At 35.4% G+C, this 19443-nt stretch overlaps 1 protein-coding gene across 1 annotated transcript in view; it reads right to left on the bottom strand.

Annotated features, from left to right (window-relative positions):
• The window catches only part of LOC145284968 (uncharacterized), a 421732-nt gene that overhangs the window by 144601 nt on the left and 257688 nt on the right, over positions 1 to 19443 (bottom strand). Inside the window, exons 17-19 of the mRNA XM_080134072.1 lie at positions 6929 to 6955; positions 6710 to 6827; positions 5810 to 5949 (exon numbers count right to left, since the gene is read on the bottom strand). Coding sequence (XP_079990198.1) covers positions 5810 to 5949; positions 6710 to 6827; positions 6929 to 6955 — 285 coding nt within the window. The remainder of the gene's footprint in view (positions 1 to 5809; positions 5950 to 6709; positions 6828 to 6928; positions 6956 to 19443) is intronic.

The following is a 19443-nucleotide window of genomic DNA, read 5'->3' as shown; positions in this document are numbered from 1 at the left end:
AACTCCGCTGTTATGGGGCCGATAGAGGGCAAATATAAATGCAGTGGTGTAAGCAAGTGCAACCCAGAAGCACATATAGGGTGAATTAGGATATTCTCTAGAGATATCTCTGCCACACGGGAAGCCATCTTTAATGTAGGCACATATTCCATGCCCATGGCGATCTTGGGGGTCAGATTTAGCTGTTAAGTTAGAGTATCCTTTAATTATGAACTCATCGAGGGAAGTGGTCGGCGCTATTCCAGTTTCGCTTAGAAAGAATATGTCCGGTGTCGTCTCCTGTAATTGGGTTTCAACCCCTGGAAAGTTGGAACGTAGACACCTGATGTTGGAGAAGGAGACCTGGTAGTAGGGGTCTACGTTGGAAGATGGGGTTCAAGGTTTATTCGAGTTTTTTTTTTCTGAAGATAGTTCATGTTGAGATTTTGTGATTTGTGGAACAGGTCGGCATACTTGGTTAGAGCAGGATAGAGAGGGAAAGTAAGAGAGAAAAAGACAGAAATTATTTTTGTAGCACATGAAAAGGTAATGTCGTAACAATTACCCACTAGTATGGCATCGAGAGGTCCCACCGGAGACTACTGCATGGTCCAGAATCCATTCACCAAATGGCAATAGAGCAGTCCCAGTACTTTGCGCCTGCTGATAGGACAGTCTTCTTAGTGGTTAATCCAAGGATAACGTCAGTCTAGCAAAACGTTTAACTCCAGCACCCTTATTAGTGACATGGCCACAAGGATAGACATAGAGAACGAAAAATATTCGACATCTCAGACTACTGTTCACCAAGTACTACCGACCTTTAAAGCAGCTTTTTCTTAACCCTTTGTCAGAAAAATCACTCATTTGAATGAGGACTGAGGGGCAATTTAAAAGAAAAAAAACGGAAAGGAGGGGAATGGGTACAAGTGACTTATTAATATCTAAGTAGTAAAGTCCGATGCTAAATTATCAATTCAGGACACTTTTGAAGATAATCTCCCCTCTCATATTAATGGGGGATGTTTTTGGCGTTATATATCTCGAGTTTGAATCATTGGAGCTTCACCTTCTAGTTAAAATCCAATAATTAACTTTTCTCAATTTGTGAAGTCGGCTTAATATTAATTTACATTTGAGTTTAGATAATTATTCAAGGTTTTTTGTTGTTTGAGAATGAGGAGGCCAGAAATGTCAGGGCAATGTTCAGATGAAACCAGACCCATCCTGGCCTTGAGGACACCTGTTTCAGTCAAGGCCTTTCTGCATGATAATTTTGGCCCCTTGGGATCGTGTGAAATGGATTTACTTTTTGGTCTCAGATTGCAAAAGTCTGGTAGTATTGCTGAATTGCACACACGCAATTCGGGTCTGGGGATTCCCCAGGAAAACGCTGATTAGTTGGGTGGATCGACCCTTCCATAAAAAGCCAATACCCGCTCGAAACAGACAGATTTTGCGCCGAATCCCGAGAAGAAACAGCTCCTAACCGCCTAACGACCCCTCTCCGTCATCCTGACCAGCAAGACGAAGGAGAGAGATTTGTGAACCTTAAAATGTTTTGATGACAAAACGACGTACATATGTAAAAAAGACTTTTGTGAAATTAACCTGATTTTGTCTATCTTGTCTTTCCGGCGCGCATGCAAAGCCTTGTTTTTTGTTTTTCAGCAGAATTCAACACCGAAGCGTTGAGAATTCATGTTCTCCCGATAGACTTGACATTTTCCGAAGAAGTTAGAGGTCAGCTCTCGACCTGAGCACGGGAGACCCGCCACAATGTATATATATATATATATATATATATATATATATATATATATATATATATATATATATATATAAAGATGATCTATTCTATTAATGAAATAATTAAAATTTAGTTTTAAGCAGTGCATATGTGAATACTAGTAAATGTAACATAACCATTAATTTTAAATAACCCTTATCCCTGAGTGGCTTCCGGGCCTTGATAAGTGGTGATCACTGTGTAAAAAAAAAAAACATTAATTTTAAATAACCTGTACATAAACATTTTCCGCGTAACCTCTAACAGGTGTGTAAATGTAGAGACTGTCAGGACTTCCAATGCGTGAGCAACCAACATACACCTGACTATGAGAAAAGTAAGATTGTTTAAAGGTTAAGTCAAACAACTTTGAGGCTTTGTGTGTGAGCTTTATTTATAGACGTGGCAAAACTAATTTTTATTGTGAATTATAAACGCTTGAATTGAAATGGCATGTCAGAAGGAATGAGGAGAATCCGAGGAATTAACATTTTCACCCTTAAAATTTTCAGTTATTAAATGGCTTCCAGAAGATAAGTTTTCAAAGAATTTATTGCTGACCGTGTACCATTACACAATTTAGGAGGATCAAGATTTCTTTACTGGAACGCCTTCCTTCAATAACAATTTGTTGAACCTAATTCTACAGGAAATTCTACTGCCTTATGTTCGTTAATAACACAATCAATGAATTTATAACTTTTGCAAAATATTATTATTGATCATATTGATATTACCATTATTAGGGGTCAAAATTGCTCTTTCACCAAGCCATTTATAATTGTTGATATATTGAGCAATTGGAAAACCATAGTCATCACATCACCAATTGAATTACCGTCTGACCACATAGTAATTTGTGCAATTGAAGATGTCTATTCATTAGTATTGCACCAGCACCAATGAAAAGGAGATGATTTCAGAAAAGTGCTTGAGACTGATCAGCAAATAAATGTGTCCTCACTATAATATTCTTCAAGCTGAAACCCGAAATTGATGGACATAAACTTTATTAAATGTATTGTTTGTGAATAAATTCAAATTTTATTCGATTTCGTTGAAAAATAATGAACAAGAGAACTTCTGTTTATGTATGAATTTTGTTTTAACAACCCAGTAGTTAGTAATGCGCATGCATGTAACCGAAGCAGACGAAGAAGCAAATATTTTTTCACTCCCCAATGGAAAAAATGGGGCGTTTATTCTGAAAGCTGTTCTTAACATAGGAAGGTTAGGGGTTTATTCCTGAAGCCGTTCTTAACATAGGGAGGTTGGTGGTATTTATTCTGAAAGCCGTTCTTACCATAGGGAGGTTGGGGTGCTTATTCCTAAAGCCGTCCTTAACATCGGGAGGTTAGGGGTGTTTATTCCAAAAGCCGTTCTTAACATGGGAAGGTTGAAAATTTTTATTCCGAAAGTCGTTCTTAACATAGTGAGGTTAGGGTTTTTTATTCCGAAAGCCGTTCTTAACATAGGGAGGTTGGGGATGTTTATTCCGAAAGCTGTTCTTTATATGGAGAGGTTGGACGTGTTTATTCAGAAATCCGTTACGCATGCGCATTACTAATTCCTCTATTGTGGAAAACGGCTGACAGTGATTACATTGGCTTTTACATTTGATAACAAATGTTTTCATACCTGGTAAACGACTTATCAGCCTTGAATTACACTGTAATATTCATTTTCAGCATACCCTTAAACCATATAAAAGTCGACATTTCGAATGTGAACATTGAGTTGAAGTTAATGAAAGAAATACTGAAAAATATAATTTAGTCAAAGTGATAAATTATTTAAAAAGTGTTATATAAGTTTATATTTGTTTTCTCGAAAAATAATGATGATCTATTTTATTAGTTACAGATTTTTTTTATATTGTATGAAAATAAACTTTTGTATTGTCATAATTTTCTTTAAAATATTTGAATCCATTAAATATGTAGAACAATAACAACATACGCATTCGAAAAATTTAGAATTATGTTTGAAATTGTATTTGTTTATCGAATCAGTGAATGAATAAAACAGAAGAGACATATGGGACTGTCTTCGTTTTATTTCTTTACAAAAGAGAAAAGAAGAAATTATTTATAGGAAAAAAGCAAAGTTATTTAAAGTAAAGAAAACAGTATCTAGGGAAAAGAAAATAATCTAAACGAAACACGAGTAATAATTTGATTTAAAGAAAAATAACGTTATTAATGTTAGGCTAGAATACAGGGTGACCCCCAAAAAAACAAAAGCTGAATGGAAGCCATCTAGAAGATATGCTGTAGAACGGAGAAAAAAGGGCCAAAGATCATAGTGTTTTGTTGTGATGTTTTGAATATAATAAACTAGTTATGACCAAAGTTTCATTTCATTCGGACAAAACACTTAGAAACGGGGCCTAATTAGAGTTGAGACCCGTTTTTTGGGGGGCGGGGGGACACGCTGTATAAATATTTCGAATTTCAGAATCTCAAGAAATACTAAGAAAAAATCAAGAAAGAAGAAAAGAAACGTGAAAACCTGACACTAGTCCAAGTAAGCTTTCCTATCAAACCCGTACCCAGGATTTATCCCTTTCCGTGGTATATTTACTTAAGAAAAGTATGAATTTGTTCATTGAATTTGGTCTTCGTCCGTTATAAGAAAACAGTAAGAATCTGTAATATTTATTTACAGGTAGGGAAAATAACATTTTTCTTTTCCCTACCTGTAATATAATATTTTGATTCCGCTTAAATATATTAAAAATCATGCAGATATTCGCATTTATTTATACAAATACATAATGGCCAAAGTTAAAAAAATTACTTGGGGCTATGAGCTAGAATCGAACCCAAAACATTTAGCTCTCCAGCCGCGTTCTCTGCCGACGTTGTTATAAAAAAAAGAACGTAATAAAGTCTTAATATTAACACACTTTAATAAATGAATTTTCTTTAAGCATGCGCAGAAAGAAGTAAAAAATTGCCGGACAATTGAAATGAACATTTCGCGTTTCAACTTGCCGATATATGTCTACACGCGTTATTCATCAACCTAAAGGTTTTACTTGTTATAAATCATCCTTGGCGTATACTGACTCTTTCCTGTTAATTTCAGTGTTATGTGTCCAGAAGTTTAAAGAGTTTACCCGCAAAATACTTACACACACATACATCTACTGTTTTATTTATATATATTATTAATATATGCATATATATATATATATATTTCAAGACAAAATAACACATATATGAATCTATATAAATTTATCTGTCTTTCGAAACCCAATGCTCCGCTAGAAAAAGCGAAAAGAGCCAGGTTACAAATTAGGCTTTGAATATATATATATATATATATATATATATATATATATATATATATATATATATATATATAGGCATAAGGCTAACGAATACGAGCGTTGATGAAACACGGAATGTTCTGTGTAGCTTAATTGCCATATATATTTTTATAACTTACTATAACTATATATATATATATATATATATATATATATATAATCGAAAAATGGTATGTTAATATCTAATGTCTTTATTACTTTTTCTAAAAATCTCTGTATGCATTTTACACAGAACCTGTTAGATATTAAAACGCATAATGCAACTAACAATGTAAGTAAAGTAAACGCGATGGTGCAACTAACAATTTCTGACATAGTTTGCTTGAAATTATAAATCTAATATAACTGACAATAACTGCTATATAAGATGCATGTGAAGAAATTATATGCGAAAATATAGCCCTTTGTTTAAATTCTAAACGCAACGTTAATACGCAATTATTTTAATTTGAAAATTTTTCTGAAAATATTTATTTTATTGTTAATTAAGGTTACCCTCAAATTTAAAACTAGCAATTTGCTCGTATGTTTTCAAACGATATATTTAAGTACTAACATTTCACCATATCAAAAAGTCGTTTGGCCACGGAAACGTCGTGAAAATCACATTGCATATGCTATATAGACATTAAATGATGGTGATCATGACTTTGAAGTTGAGGAGGATAGATGAATCAAAGGATATAAATGCAGAAAGCGTCACTTACCCACACCAAAACGTTTGCCTTTCTTATGTCCAGTTGCTCTATCAAGTTTCCCTTGAAAGTTGCAGACCGGTTCTTTGCAGCAATTGTTACCAATATTAAGTAATTTGCATTGTGGGGGCAGTTTATAATAAACAGGGCATCTGCAAGCATAGATAGAAGACATCGTTAATCACAAAATACCCACTTTTATATGTTGTCCACATATGGGGTACATATATTTGAATATTGCAAGCATAATTTATATGGAAACAATGTAGTTGGAATTGGGAGTTTAATCTCAATTTATTTCTTAGATTTTGATTCTTGTCGCTGGCAAGTGTCTAACAGGTTACACTGCAATAAACTCTAGAGGACTCTCCACTAGCATATTTATACTGTTGCGTATCGTTGCAATATTTTAATGAATGCGTTTTGCATAAAGTATCTGGCCTTTCCAATAGGTCATTCATTTAAGTACAGGGGGAAAATAAAGAAATCTGAGAAGAAATAGCAGCAAGGAGTACAAATTCTGATATTAATCAATCTGAAGTAGAACTGGCCTTAGCATTAAATTTTCCTTCATTTTGAACTTTGTATACCTGGTTAATTGTAAGAGCGTCCGCCAATGAGACAAAAGATCGAATTTTAAGACTTATTCCGGCCATGCAAAACACTTTTAAAATGGTACGTGACACACACACTTGCTAAACACTTAGCATTATAAGAGCGAATACAGAACGCATGTAGCTCCAGTGGCGCACTCCCCTATACATCCTTGTAGCAGCTAATAAAAAACCTAATATAGTCGACCCCTTAGGTTAGCTTGGAATTATTATTGCAGAATATTTTCGTTTCAGGATTTGAATGCTAAAATCCAAAGTACCCCAAACAGTTTTTTAGAAAAGTTGTAAACTTCCATACCTATTCCAACACGAGAACATTCCTCTTTGGGCATCAAGACACGAGCATTCATAGGCGCAACCATCAGTCCACGATTCTCCTGTCTTGTATTTTCTCCCTTTGTACGAACATGCATATACTATGAATTAAAAGGCAAAAGATTGTCAAGTTATGCACAGAGTGTATTTTCCTGAATGATCTGCAATCTTCAATAATCGAAAATAAACAAAAATTTCTTACCTCTGTCACCAATGTCAGTTTTATTCCCTGCAAGATCAAAGAAATCGGCATTAGAAACTTAAAAACTATTTAAAAAAAAAAATAAAAGGATGCGCCTACAAACACTTTCATACAACGTAACCTATATATATATATATATATATATATATATATATATATATATATATATATATATATATATATAATTATTTCCACAGCCAAACAACGTTGCAGCTGACAAAAGCCATGACAGTCAACAAGCCGAAAGCCCAAGACTAGAATTTTGCCCTAATTTGGGTTCATCAGTTAGATATATCCGAACCTGTGAATCAAAATTCGAGCCTCTTGCATGCGAGGACAGCACTCTACTACTGAGGAAATGGTTCGCGTGCAAATGGCTCGGGTTTCGAATTCGGGGTTCGGATATGCCTAACTGATGAGCCCAAATTAGGGTGAGACACGAGTCTTAGACCTCCAGCTATTTTTTTTATTTTTGTTTTTTTGTTTTTTTACAAGGTGGTCACCACTTATCAAGGCCCGGAAGCCACTCGGGGATAAGGGTTATTGCGTGTACAGTAAGTTAATGCTGAGATTTGATAAAGTGTCTACTTAAGGGGGCAGTTCATCAGGAGTTTGTTTATGTTGGACTTGAAGACATCCAAATTCTAGTCAGGTTGAAAACAGGCAGACGGAATAGAGTTCCACAGACGTGCACTTCTAAGAAAGAAGCTTTGTTCATGGAATCTACGTTTTGGTTTTGGCACAGATAAAAAATGGCGACAATGTTTTACAGTGGTTTCAGCTAGACGGGTGTTTTTCGTGAAAGATCGGCGAGGGGGGCACCCGGGATTGGAGCTCAGAAGAACACCTGCAATAAAAGAAAAGATGAAACAAAGACAGGCTCACAACATCTCTCCTCTGGGAGAGAGGTTGCCGGGAAGAGAAAAGGGCATCCCCCACTAAGCCGCGAAGCCTATTTTGTACTCTGTCAAGGCAGGCTAGGCTGTTTTTAACAGCTCCTGTCCAGATGTGGCAACAGCACTCCATCCTTGGACGTACTTGGCTTTTATATAAGTAGAGAATAGGATCAGCAGTGAGATATCTTCTGGAGCGGTAGAAGGATCCTACCATTTTTCCAGCGACCTTAGTAATAGACTTGATGTACGTGATCCCTTACAGGTCAGGAGTAAAGATCAAACCCATAAGCTTATCTAAGCAGGGAGCTTCCCCTAGTCGAGAGCCATCCATTTCAATTAATCCCAGATGGGGATCAGAGCGTTGATGATGAAAAGATAGGAGCTTGGTTTTAGATGCATTAAAAGTAACCAGCCACCTCTTCCCCCACTGTACCATGCGCTCGAGATTAGATGAGAGAGAATCAGAGAGAACTTTGTCACTTACAGCCTTTGATGTGTTGCCATAGATGATTGTGTCATCAGCATAGATGTCAACGAATGATTTAAGTGTGTGTTTTGGGAGATCATTGATATAGACCAGGAAGAGAGTTGGCCCCAGGATGGACCCATGAGGGACTCCAGCATCAACACTGAGAGCCACTGATTTCTACCCATCAACCACCACTCTTATGAACCTATCGGAGAGAAATGATTTAATGATCGATAAAACATTTCCAGTTATACCGTAGCTGGAAATCTTGTGAAATAGGCCCTTATGCCATACTTTATCAAAGCTTTTGATATGTCAAAAGCAATTGCCCTAGAGATGAAGCCTATGTCAAGAGATTCACTAATCCTATGATATAACCGTTACCACATCTGCTGTAGATCTAGCAGAACGGAAACCATATTGTGTGTCACTAGAAGGTTATTTTTGCTGAGGTGGTTAACTACTTCTCTATTTAATATGAATTCCAGTAACTTACTCATGACACACAGGAGACTTATTGGTCTGTACTGAGAGGGGACGGCTTACCATCTGAATTCTTAAATACATGACATACTGATGAGGTTTTCCAGGGTGTTGGAAAGCACTTCTCTTAAAGGAAACGCTTAAAGAGTTTTGTAAGTATGGGGAAAGTTCTGGTTGAAGCTTTTTCAGCACTATAATTGGAATACCGTCAGAACCAATTGCTTTACTGGAATCAAGGTTCTTGATTAGCTTGGCGACTACACGCACAGATGTTTGTATGTTGCATAGCGTGTTGTCTGTTATAGGAGGAAATACGGGGAGTTGATGGCCTCCGTCGCGTAGGGAAGAATTAGCTGAAAATGTCTTGGCAAATAATTTGGCCTTGTCTGATGCTGACGAGATGACCTCAGGTCCATTGATAATGGTTGGGATAGAACGCACACTTCTGTTCAGGATCCTGTTTGCTATTTGCCAAAACTGGTGGGAACCAAGCCACTGCTCAGCCACTTTGGATTTAACGGATTGAGCATATAGCTCTCTTGCATTTTTCATTACTTTTTTACAGTGGTTGCTGGCAGTCCTGAAAGCAGCTCTAGTCACAGTGCATCCATTACGTTGGTAGCTATGGAAGAAGTGATTTCTGTGCGCGATGGCAGCAGCATATTCTGGGAAGAACCATGGATGGCTGTTAGGTTTTCTGTTGGAATGTTTTGGATGGTATGAATCGATTTATGCCTACAATTAACCATTCGGTCAGGTCTGATACTATGAAGGATACATCCTTTTTAAACATGGAATGTAGGTGTAGATTAGATATAAATGTACGGAAGCCATCTCAGTCAGCCGTAGAGTATTGATATATTGTACGGTGGAGAGGTACGTCTGAACACTTATTGCATTTCGTTTTTATCTTAATCGATACAACCGAGTGGTCGAAAGATCCCAGAGGGGACAGAACAAAACATGAACATAGCTCAGGGGAAGTTGTGAGAAAAAGGTCAAGCAGGTTAGCGTACTGACTAGAAGTATCGAGAACACGGGTAGGTTCGTGAACAATCTGGGTGAGGTCATCAGCAATAGCGAAATCATGACAGATCCTCCCCTCATCATCTGTTCTGTTCGAGTGGGTCAGCCATTCCACATTGTGGACATTGAAGTCACCCCAAATTGTGATGTTAGCCGAAGGGTGAGCAGACAAGATGTGGTCAATTTTCTCAAGTATGCTCTGAAAGATAGTAACTCCGCTGTTGTGGGCGCGATAGAGAGCAAATATAAATGCAGTGGCGTAAGCAAGTTCAACTCAGAAGCATATATAAGGTAAATTAGTGTATTCACTGGAGATATCTCTACCACATGGGAAGCCATCTTTAATGTAGGCACATATTCCATGCCCCGATCTTGGGGGTCAGATTTAGATGTTAAGTTAGAGTATCCTTTAATTATGAATTCGTCTAGTGAAGTCATCTGCCCTATTCCAGTTTCACTTAGAAAGAATATGTCCGGTTTCGTCTCCTGTAATGGAACGTAGACCCCTGATATTGAAGAAGGAGACATGGTAGTAGAGTTGGAGGATGGGGTTTTAGGTTTATTCGTGATTTTTATTCTGGAGTTATTCATGTTGAGGATTTGGGTCGACAGATATTATTAGAGCAGGACAGAGAGGAAAAGCAGGAGAAAGAAAGATATGATTTTTTTATGTAGCACATGATAAGGTAAAGCCGTAACAATTACCCACTAGTACGGCATCGGGAGGTCATACCAGAAACTACTACATGGTCCGGAATCCATTCACCAGACGGAAATACAGCAGCCCCAATACTTTGCACCTCCTGATAGGACAGCCTCCTTGGTGGTTAATCCAAGGTTCGGGTCCCTGACTATCAGGCGGATAAGCTCAGCCCAGATGAAACGTTTACGTCCAGCACTCTTACTAGTGACATGGCTACAAAGATAGACATGGAAACCAGATTTCCGACATCTGCCGTCCTGGAAAGCATCTTTTTCTTCACTCTTTGTCAGAAAAATCACTCATTGGAAATGAGGACTGATGGACAAATAAAGAGAAGCGAGAGTAACGAGAGCTACCTATAACGCATCCACAATGCGTTGTCTACTCTCCATTAAAAAAAAGAAGGGGAGTAAAAGACTTATTATTATTACTTAGTATAAGTCCGTTGCTCTAATGCGAAATTAATGATATTTGAAGATAAATTCCCCGCTCACGTTTACGAATGAAATGAAAAATAAAATATATTTCTGTAATTTCCGTTTAAACTTTATCTTATCCAGGAGACACCTGCAACGAATTATAACAAGGATATTTAGAACCAAAATAAATTAAAATACCGTTTCGGAGTTTTTACGTGTTGACATATTCATTGAACATTTCTTATCCAAAAGACACCTCTAGCAGGGTTGAAGCCTTTTCGTTCATTAACTTGCTTTCGAGTTTGTCCTTATGGCAGACTGGGTGGGAATGGTCGCGGTGGGGGAAGGATTTCGTTTATATTTATACAGAAAACGTTACGTAGTAAATCCTAAAACATTTTTTCTTTTGTTTACTTTTATGGCTCTTGTGAGCTGCGATGTTGTTTGGCCGTGGAAATAATTATATAATCTCTCACATTCTGAAAAGTCTATTACTAATTGCTCGCTAGGTTGGCATTGTGTGATGGCATCGTCCTAGAGAATTTAAAATTTCTACTTGTAAGACATCGGCTTGGGTTATAGCTGGTTGGATGATCGCGTACCTTGTTGAGACGAAGTAGGTTCATTCCACAGTCGGATTTACCCGCGGGTAGCATGATTTTTGTTAGTTGATAGACTCTCTTCTGTGTGGGGCGTTTTCTCAGTGGTAGAGTGATAGTCTAGCATGCAAGCGCCTCGGGTTTCGAACCCGATTTCGGATATGTCTAACTGATTAGCCCAAATAATGGCGAAACTCGAGTCTTGGAATTCTGGTTTCTTGACTGTCATAGCTTTTGTGAGCTGCGCATGTTGTTTGGCTGCAGAAATAATTATATAATCTTTCACATTCTGAAAAATTATATAAATATAGATATAGATATGTATACCCACAATTATTGGTGTGTTCATATATAAATATATATATATATATATATATAATTTTATTACAGGTTTCCACACACATACTCTAGAAGTATAAGCCATTTTGAGTTTCAGAACAGTTTCAGATGGTTCGCTGTTACACACAAGTCCTAGGAGGTGACTTGTTTGTAATAGACAGTTCCATAGTACAAAATATTCTTACCGTGTCGAGACGGAAAAGAACATGTGAAATTGCTCCAGAAAAGATTTAATATTCATGAAGAAATTCTGGTTTCTGATTGGTTGGTAGCAGAACGTGAATTAATTTGATTCGTCAGTTCTTAGCAGCATCGTTTATAAATAGAATCGCCCGACTGTGTGGGATCATACCCCATTATTCAACCAAAATATTGCAATACATACAGTTATATTTACAACTATAAATGCAAATAAAGGTTTTTCAAGTTTATTTGTAGTCCTACATATCGGATAATTGAAAGTTTGTTTACATTTTTTACAGGCTTATAACGCTATTTTGAAAATTTTTATGCATTTTTAATAACATTTTTCAATTACAAATATATTTAAATATATATGGATATAAATATAAATATATTGTTTTTCAATAAACCAATTATTCCGCAACATTCGCTTGTTCAGTGTGTCTATATAAATAAAAACATATACTTTGCTCTTTTTATCGAACACTCTTTATAACCTCGTTTTAATTCATGGATTTCATCTCCTGAATAACTTAAACTTATATATAAAAATTATATAAGTATGTATGTATGTTACATGATAAAGGGCTGTCCCCTTTTCATGTAAGTAAAAAAATATGGAAGTGAGTTGCACTTAAAACGTGTTTCGTTCGGAAACTAAAATACGCTATTGTCAAAAAGAAGGATCCAGAAATGTGAAATAGTCGAACGTTCCAGCTTTTAATGTGGTTAATTGTTTTGTCTTTGAAAAAGGGACAATTTATTGTTTTTGTGTTTACGGACTTTGCATAACAAAAAAAATCTTTCTTTTCTTGAGAAAACTTACAACTGTTTATGAAAATCATAGTTTAAATGTATAATGTAACGTATTTTTTAAAAATGTTTTTTGTATTGTAAAATGTCTTTAAATGTTATGTTTTTTTAGACAGGAATTCAAAGTCATTATTAGGTATATACATTAGAATTGAAGTGATCTTGGAGAAAATAATATTACTTAAGACGAATGGTTGGCTTAGACATCAGTTAGAATTTATAGAGGGGACAAAATAAATTACGTAAACGGGTATTTAGATAGTTTTCAGATGTGATAAACCGAAAGAAAGATATTTTTTTACAATTGTTTTTTTTTTGATGATGCCCATAACATTTTACCCAAGAAGTAGGGAGATGATAAGCACTATAGGTGCCCCTAATCCGAAAAATACAGACAAGAGCCTGCGATATTGTGTGCTTTTAAAGCATGCCGCATGTAACGGTTTTGAGCAACGTAAAGCTCATTTATCTTCGTGGTTGGCTTCCAAAGTCTCGACACAATAAGTAAAAATCCAGGCGTTGGACAGATACGGGAATTCTTATGAAAAAAGGACTATTAGAGCCCGAAGGCTAATCACAAATAGCATAATGAAGTCAGAGAAAAGTAAAATATACAGTAAGTACGTAGGAAGATATAACCTTGTATTTTTTTTTTAGAGACGCATGAATGTGGGATATCTCTGCTGGACCTTGGAAGCTCTGATGAGAGAAAAAAGGAATCACAAAAAGCAAGCCATTAGATAGAATTTAGTGCGCAGATAGGTATTGTGACGCAAAAGGTGTTAGTTAGTTAAGGGTGATATTTCTAGGTCTTCATCAAATTCCAAGGGTCCAAGCAAGGAAATCCGAGCGAATCAGTGGATGAAAGGTATATCTTAAACTTTGGAAGCCAACCACGAAGATAAATGAGCTTTAAGAATGTCCGAAAAAGATAAGTTAGCTACAAAACGAAAATAAAGCTCAAATTAATACAAGAACCATACGGAAGAAAGGATCAAGGCGACATTTGGACGAAGAGTCGTCGATTTCGTAAAGAGGTAAAATGAGACCTCAATTTACGGCATAAGGGTAGCTGGATGAAGCAGCTGACGTGAGTTATACGAGGTACTACCCTAGACCCCAAAAGAATATGCCAGGTAGATCAGATAGAGAGTCTGGTCTAAAAAAAAAATATGAAGTCAGTTAGAAAAGGGCTGATTGGGAAAAAGTTTCGTTTTTGTTTTATGGTGTCTGATCTTTCTTATAGAAAAAATGTACTAACATTTAAAAATGCGTGCATTTTTTTTTTGAAAAATGAGAGGAAGGGATGTTACATGATAAGGGCTGTATCCTTTTCATATAAGTAAAAAATAGGGAATTAGTTAAATGTAAATATGAAATAGGATAGTCAAGGATTCGAACTTGCGAAGCTAGATTTGGAATTGAAAATTTCAATGATAAGTTAAAATAAATACAGAATGTTAATGAAATAAGAAACTGCAATTGTTTAGCTTACATATCTGTATATGGAAAAGGAATGTAATAATGAAATTTGTTTCTATGAATATTAAAATAAGGAATTTAATCGTCAATTGAAATTGTAAATATATTTTGTAAAGAGGTTATTTGAAAAATAGGTTACTGAACTCGGGGTCATGTCAAGTTTGGCAACGTGACGCAAGTCATCCAACGATCTTTATGAGCACATGTTTAATCATGCGATGACGTTCTCAATATAGGTAGAGTTTTGAGATGCAGTCTGGGAAATGAGTCAGAGAGAAGCAGAGAGGTTCAGACCGATTCTCCGTTAGACTCAAGGCACGCTCTAGAAGTAAGAGGGTTTTAGAAATAACCCTGTAACAACTTTGAATCCCTGAGATAAAATCATGTCACACATGGTCGAAGATGAAATAAAGGACATCAACATGTGTTTTTGCATCTGCGTCTCCGTGTTGTTATTCAACAGAAAAGGTATTGTCCATTTATATTATAAGAACTTTGTGAAAATCATCTCAAAAATAGGTAAGAAATATATGTATCAATATTTATAGAAACACTCCCGTTCATACAGAACTGTCTCTCTCTTTATATATACCCTGTTTATGTCTACAATTCTTACAACATGAACATCTTAAGACATATGAACACTCAACACATGAACACTTCCAAGACTCTAATCTCTCACTAAGACTCTCCGAAAACGAACAACAAAAACAATACCAGAATATATACACCATCTTAATAATAACACCCACCACGTAACATGTATGCATGTATGCATGCATGTATGTATGTATAGTCATCATTATTTAATTTATGCATCTTTGCATAAATAGTATATATAATTCATGTTTACATCTTTTGGCATTTTTGTAATTTTCTCGTGATTTATTTTGCCTGGGGCAAAACTGGCTTATTTAGTTGCTCTACTCGAGTACTTTTAGATGTGTTTGAATTAAGCGTCAATGATAATTAAGACCAAACTGATTTTAGGATGTTTATAAAAGTGTGTGTGTGTATGGTTTCCTTCAAGTAAATTACAATATCTATTTTATAAATCATGCACACGCACACACAACACAGACACACATACATACATACATACATACATACATACATATATGTGTGCGCGTGTTTCTTTGCTTATTTTTCCCCGACTCCTATGCGAAAACACAATCAGAAAACAGATTGAGAAAACATTATTATTCTAAAAAACACTAGCCCCAAGCAATACTGACGGATAACAACACATTCACAAATGAATAAATTATTAGACCTTAACGATTACTTTAATATCGTTAGCGTTTTCTTTGTATTAAGCGTTTTCTTTTCAAACAAATCGCTTTTTAATTGCGTTGACATAATTGTCCTTATATATATGTTTACAATTCAACAGCCTCGTCAGGCCTCGCAGAAGTGCACATCTGCGAGGCCTGATGAGGCTGTTAGATCATAAAACAGATAAAACGGTAATAAAAAATAAAAAATAAAACACATATTTTCTATGCAATAGTATTTACTAATTACCAGTTTTACCAAATATATATATTTATATATATATATATATATATATATATATTTACATATATATATATATATATTTACATATATATATATATATATTTACATATATATATTTACATATATATATATTTACATATATATATATATATATATATATATATTTACATATATATATATATATATATTTACATATATATATATATTTACATATATATATATATATTTACATATATATATATATATATATATATATATATATATATATATATATATATGTTTTATCGTAGATTATATGAATAACAAGTCATTACTGGGGTTGTACAGAAAGGGTTTATTTAGGTAAAAAGGTGCACACATTTCTAAGCGTCCATTGACAGCTTAGTACTAAATTCTGTCTCCCACGTGAAGAGAGTTTGCTTGTCTTTTTATAGACGTAACAGTCCATTCATTTGAGGGGTGTTGGATCAGTCCTTTATATAGCCTTCCTCACAAGCTAAATTCTTCCCAAGAATTTCGCTTCACCATTTTTTCTTTTTTGACTTTGTCCAAAAAAGTCAGTTCTTTTTATTTTTCTTTCAATTGTCCTTAAAATTTGCGTTTGCGAATTTTTTGATTTTGGAGAGTGATTTGTATTTTCAGTTACTGGTGCTTCCTTTTTTGGAGGGTCTATGTGAAAAATGCCATACAGTACTTCCATCGGTACTTCATTGTTTTTAACTATTTCAATATATCGGGGTTTGAGTTGGTTTATATGTTTTTTGTGGGAAAATGTCTGACCTTTTATAATGTAGACCATTCTTCCAATTCTTTTTGAGATTATGCCTTCTTCCCAAAAACTCTTCCCTGCCCGATAATTGTTGAAAAAAACTTTATCCCCGTCCTTGTATATCTTGTATCGTACATTATCTTTTACACTTTTTTTTACTTTTTTACTCGGAATTAACCGGTCGAACACAGAGCGCACTTTTCTGGCAAACATTATTTCCGCTGGGGATAAATTTGCATTTGTATTCGGATTAGGCGTTATCCTGTACACTGCTAAAAATTTCTGAAGATTTTTTCTTCAGTGTCGATGTTATCGTTCTTTTTTACGCTCGTTTAAAAGTATCGACACATCTTTCAGCTTGTCCGTTAGATCGAGGGCTAAAAGTTGGTGTTGTGATATGCTCTATGGCCAGTGACTCACAGTAGATCTTAAATTCTTGACCTTTGAACATTGTGCCATTATCACTAACAATTGTTTTTGGTACGCCAAACGCCCAAATACCTCGTCCAACGCCTTTATTGTGTTTGCCGCTGTAGGATTTTTTAATTTAAAAATTTCTGGCCATTTCGACATGCTATCTACTATTACCAGGTAATAATATCCTTTTAGAGGTCCTGCGTAATCTATATGGATCCGCGTCCATGGTATATCTGTTTTAGGCCAAGGTTGCATCTTAGTGCGCGGCGCATTTGCTGCTAGTTGTCAACCCTTACATAATTTTATCATTTTTTCTATGTCCTGATCCATCCCAGGCCAGTACGTATATGCTCTCATTAGTGCTTTCATTCTGGAGATTCCAGGATGTCCCATGTGGAATTCTTTTAAAATTCTCTTCTGTAATACTTGAGGTATTACCACTCTGTCTGCGTACATTAGAGTTTCATTGCACTTTAAAAATGGAAAAACTGTTAATCCTTTCCTCTTCTTTTCTTTTTGTCCCACTTGTTTTTTATCTTGTTAATGTATTCATCTGTTCTTGCTGCTTTCTTTATTTCCTCAAGTGTTACCGGAAGTTCCCTAACAGTATTTATTAATATATCTGTTAGTTCATTTTCTTCTTTTAGTGCAGCTATAACAGTTTCTTCAAGTAATTCAGTTTTATTTGGGATCAACCTGGACAAACCATCTGCGTGTGCAATTTTGCTGGATGCTAGGTGTTCCATTTTAAAATTGTAGTTTAACAGAATCATGCTCCATCTTTGTAACCTATTAGCCGTATGAGTAGGAACTCCTTTTTTGGAACCAAAAATCGGTAACAAAGGTTTGTGGTCCGTTTCAAGATAAAAAATCTTCCATGGATGAACCTATGAAATATCCTCATGGCGTATACAATTGCCAGACCTTCTTTTTCTATCTGACTATAATTTTTTTCTGCGGGTAGCAAAACCCTTGAGGCATGAATAATTGGTTTAGTCGATCCATCTTTGAGTCTGTGTAGTAGCACAGCACCTAAACCGTATTCGCTCACATCTGCTGCTACAATTAATTCTTTTTTCGGATCGTAGTGAGCTAGTGCTAAATCCGTTAACAGACATTTTTTAATCTTTAGGAATGCTTCATCATATTCTTTTGTCCAGAGCCATTTTTTATTCTTTTTCAATAATTCGTTTAAAGGGGCTCTTAGTTCATGCATATTTGGGATATAAGGATTATAATAATTTGCTAGTCCCAAAAATGACTGTAGCTGCACTATATTTTCTGGTCTAGGCATGTTTTTGATTGCTTCAGTCCTATTAGGATTAGGTTTTCTACCATTTCGATCAATCACTTGTCCCAAATATTCAATTTTGTCCACCCCAAAATTACATTTTTCGAGAGCCACTTTCAATCCATAGTTTGATATTCTCTCGAATACTTTGCCAATGTGGATCTTATGCTCTTCCACATTTTTACTTCTTATAAGGATGTCATCTAGATAAGCCATAGCAAAATCCAAACCTGCTAGCATTGTATCCATAATTTGCTGGAACAAATTTGGGGCTACTTTTAAACCAAAAGGCAGACGTTTTAGTGAAAATAGTGCTTTATGGGTATTTAATGTCAGGTACTTAGCACAATCTTCCTGGACTTTTACTTGCCAATACGCTTCAGACAAATCAATTTTTGTAAAAAATCTTCCTCCGCTTAACTTCGACAAAATTTCCTCTGGGGTAGGAAGCGGGTAGTAATGCTCCTTGAGACAATCATTTAGACCTGTCTAAAAGTCCGCGCATACCCTGATTTTATTATTTTTCTTCTTAACGTAAACCGTGAGTGAAGCCCATTCAGAGTAGTCCACTTTTTCTATTACTCCAATATCTTGAAGTCTCTTTAATTCTTTCTCTATAGTTTCTAATGCTGAATATGGAACCTTTCTTTTGGGTTTGAAAACTGGTTTAGCTTCGTCCTTTAGTTCAAATTTCACCTCCGTTTTCGTGCAGCAACCCAAATCTTCAGAGAATACCTCTTTAAAGTCTTTTTTTAATTCGTCAATAAACTTTCCTGGTAGTTTAGACTTTTCTAAACCCGCCAGACTTACTTTATTGCAAAATGAGCTTATGGTTTTCCCCATAAATTAAAAAGAATCATTAAGTCTATACCCAACAAATTAGAATTTTCCCCCGGTACGACATATAACTTGGTTTTCACAGCATTCTCCTTTAGAGACACATTAGTAAAAAATTCACCCTTAAATTTTAGTTTATTTCCAGATACACTTCTGGATATTTTTTTTGTATTTTGTAACTTTGGAAACCCAATTTTCTTCCAAGTTACTTCGTCAATTATACTTATGTCACTTCCCGTATCTAGATGACAGTTCACATTACAGCCATTAA

The sequence above is a fragment of the Euprymna scolopes genome, chromosome 9 (genome assembly GCF_053919585.1).
Source record: "Euprymna scolopes isolate OS-2025 chromosome 9, ASM5391958v1, whole genome shotgun sequence".
Classification (NCBI taxonomy): domain Eukaryota; kingdom Metazoa; phylum Mollusca; class Cephalopoda; order Sepiida; family Sepiolidae; genus Euprymna; species Euprymna scolopes.
The sequence above is the reverse complement of the archived record's forward strand: the minus strand, read 5'-3'. Positions and strand labels throughout refer to the sequence as shown.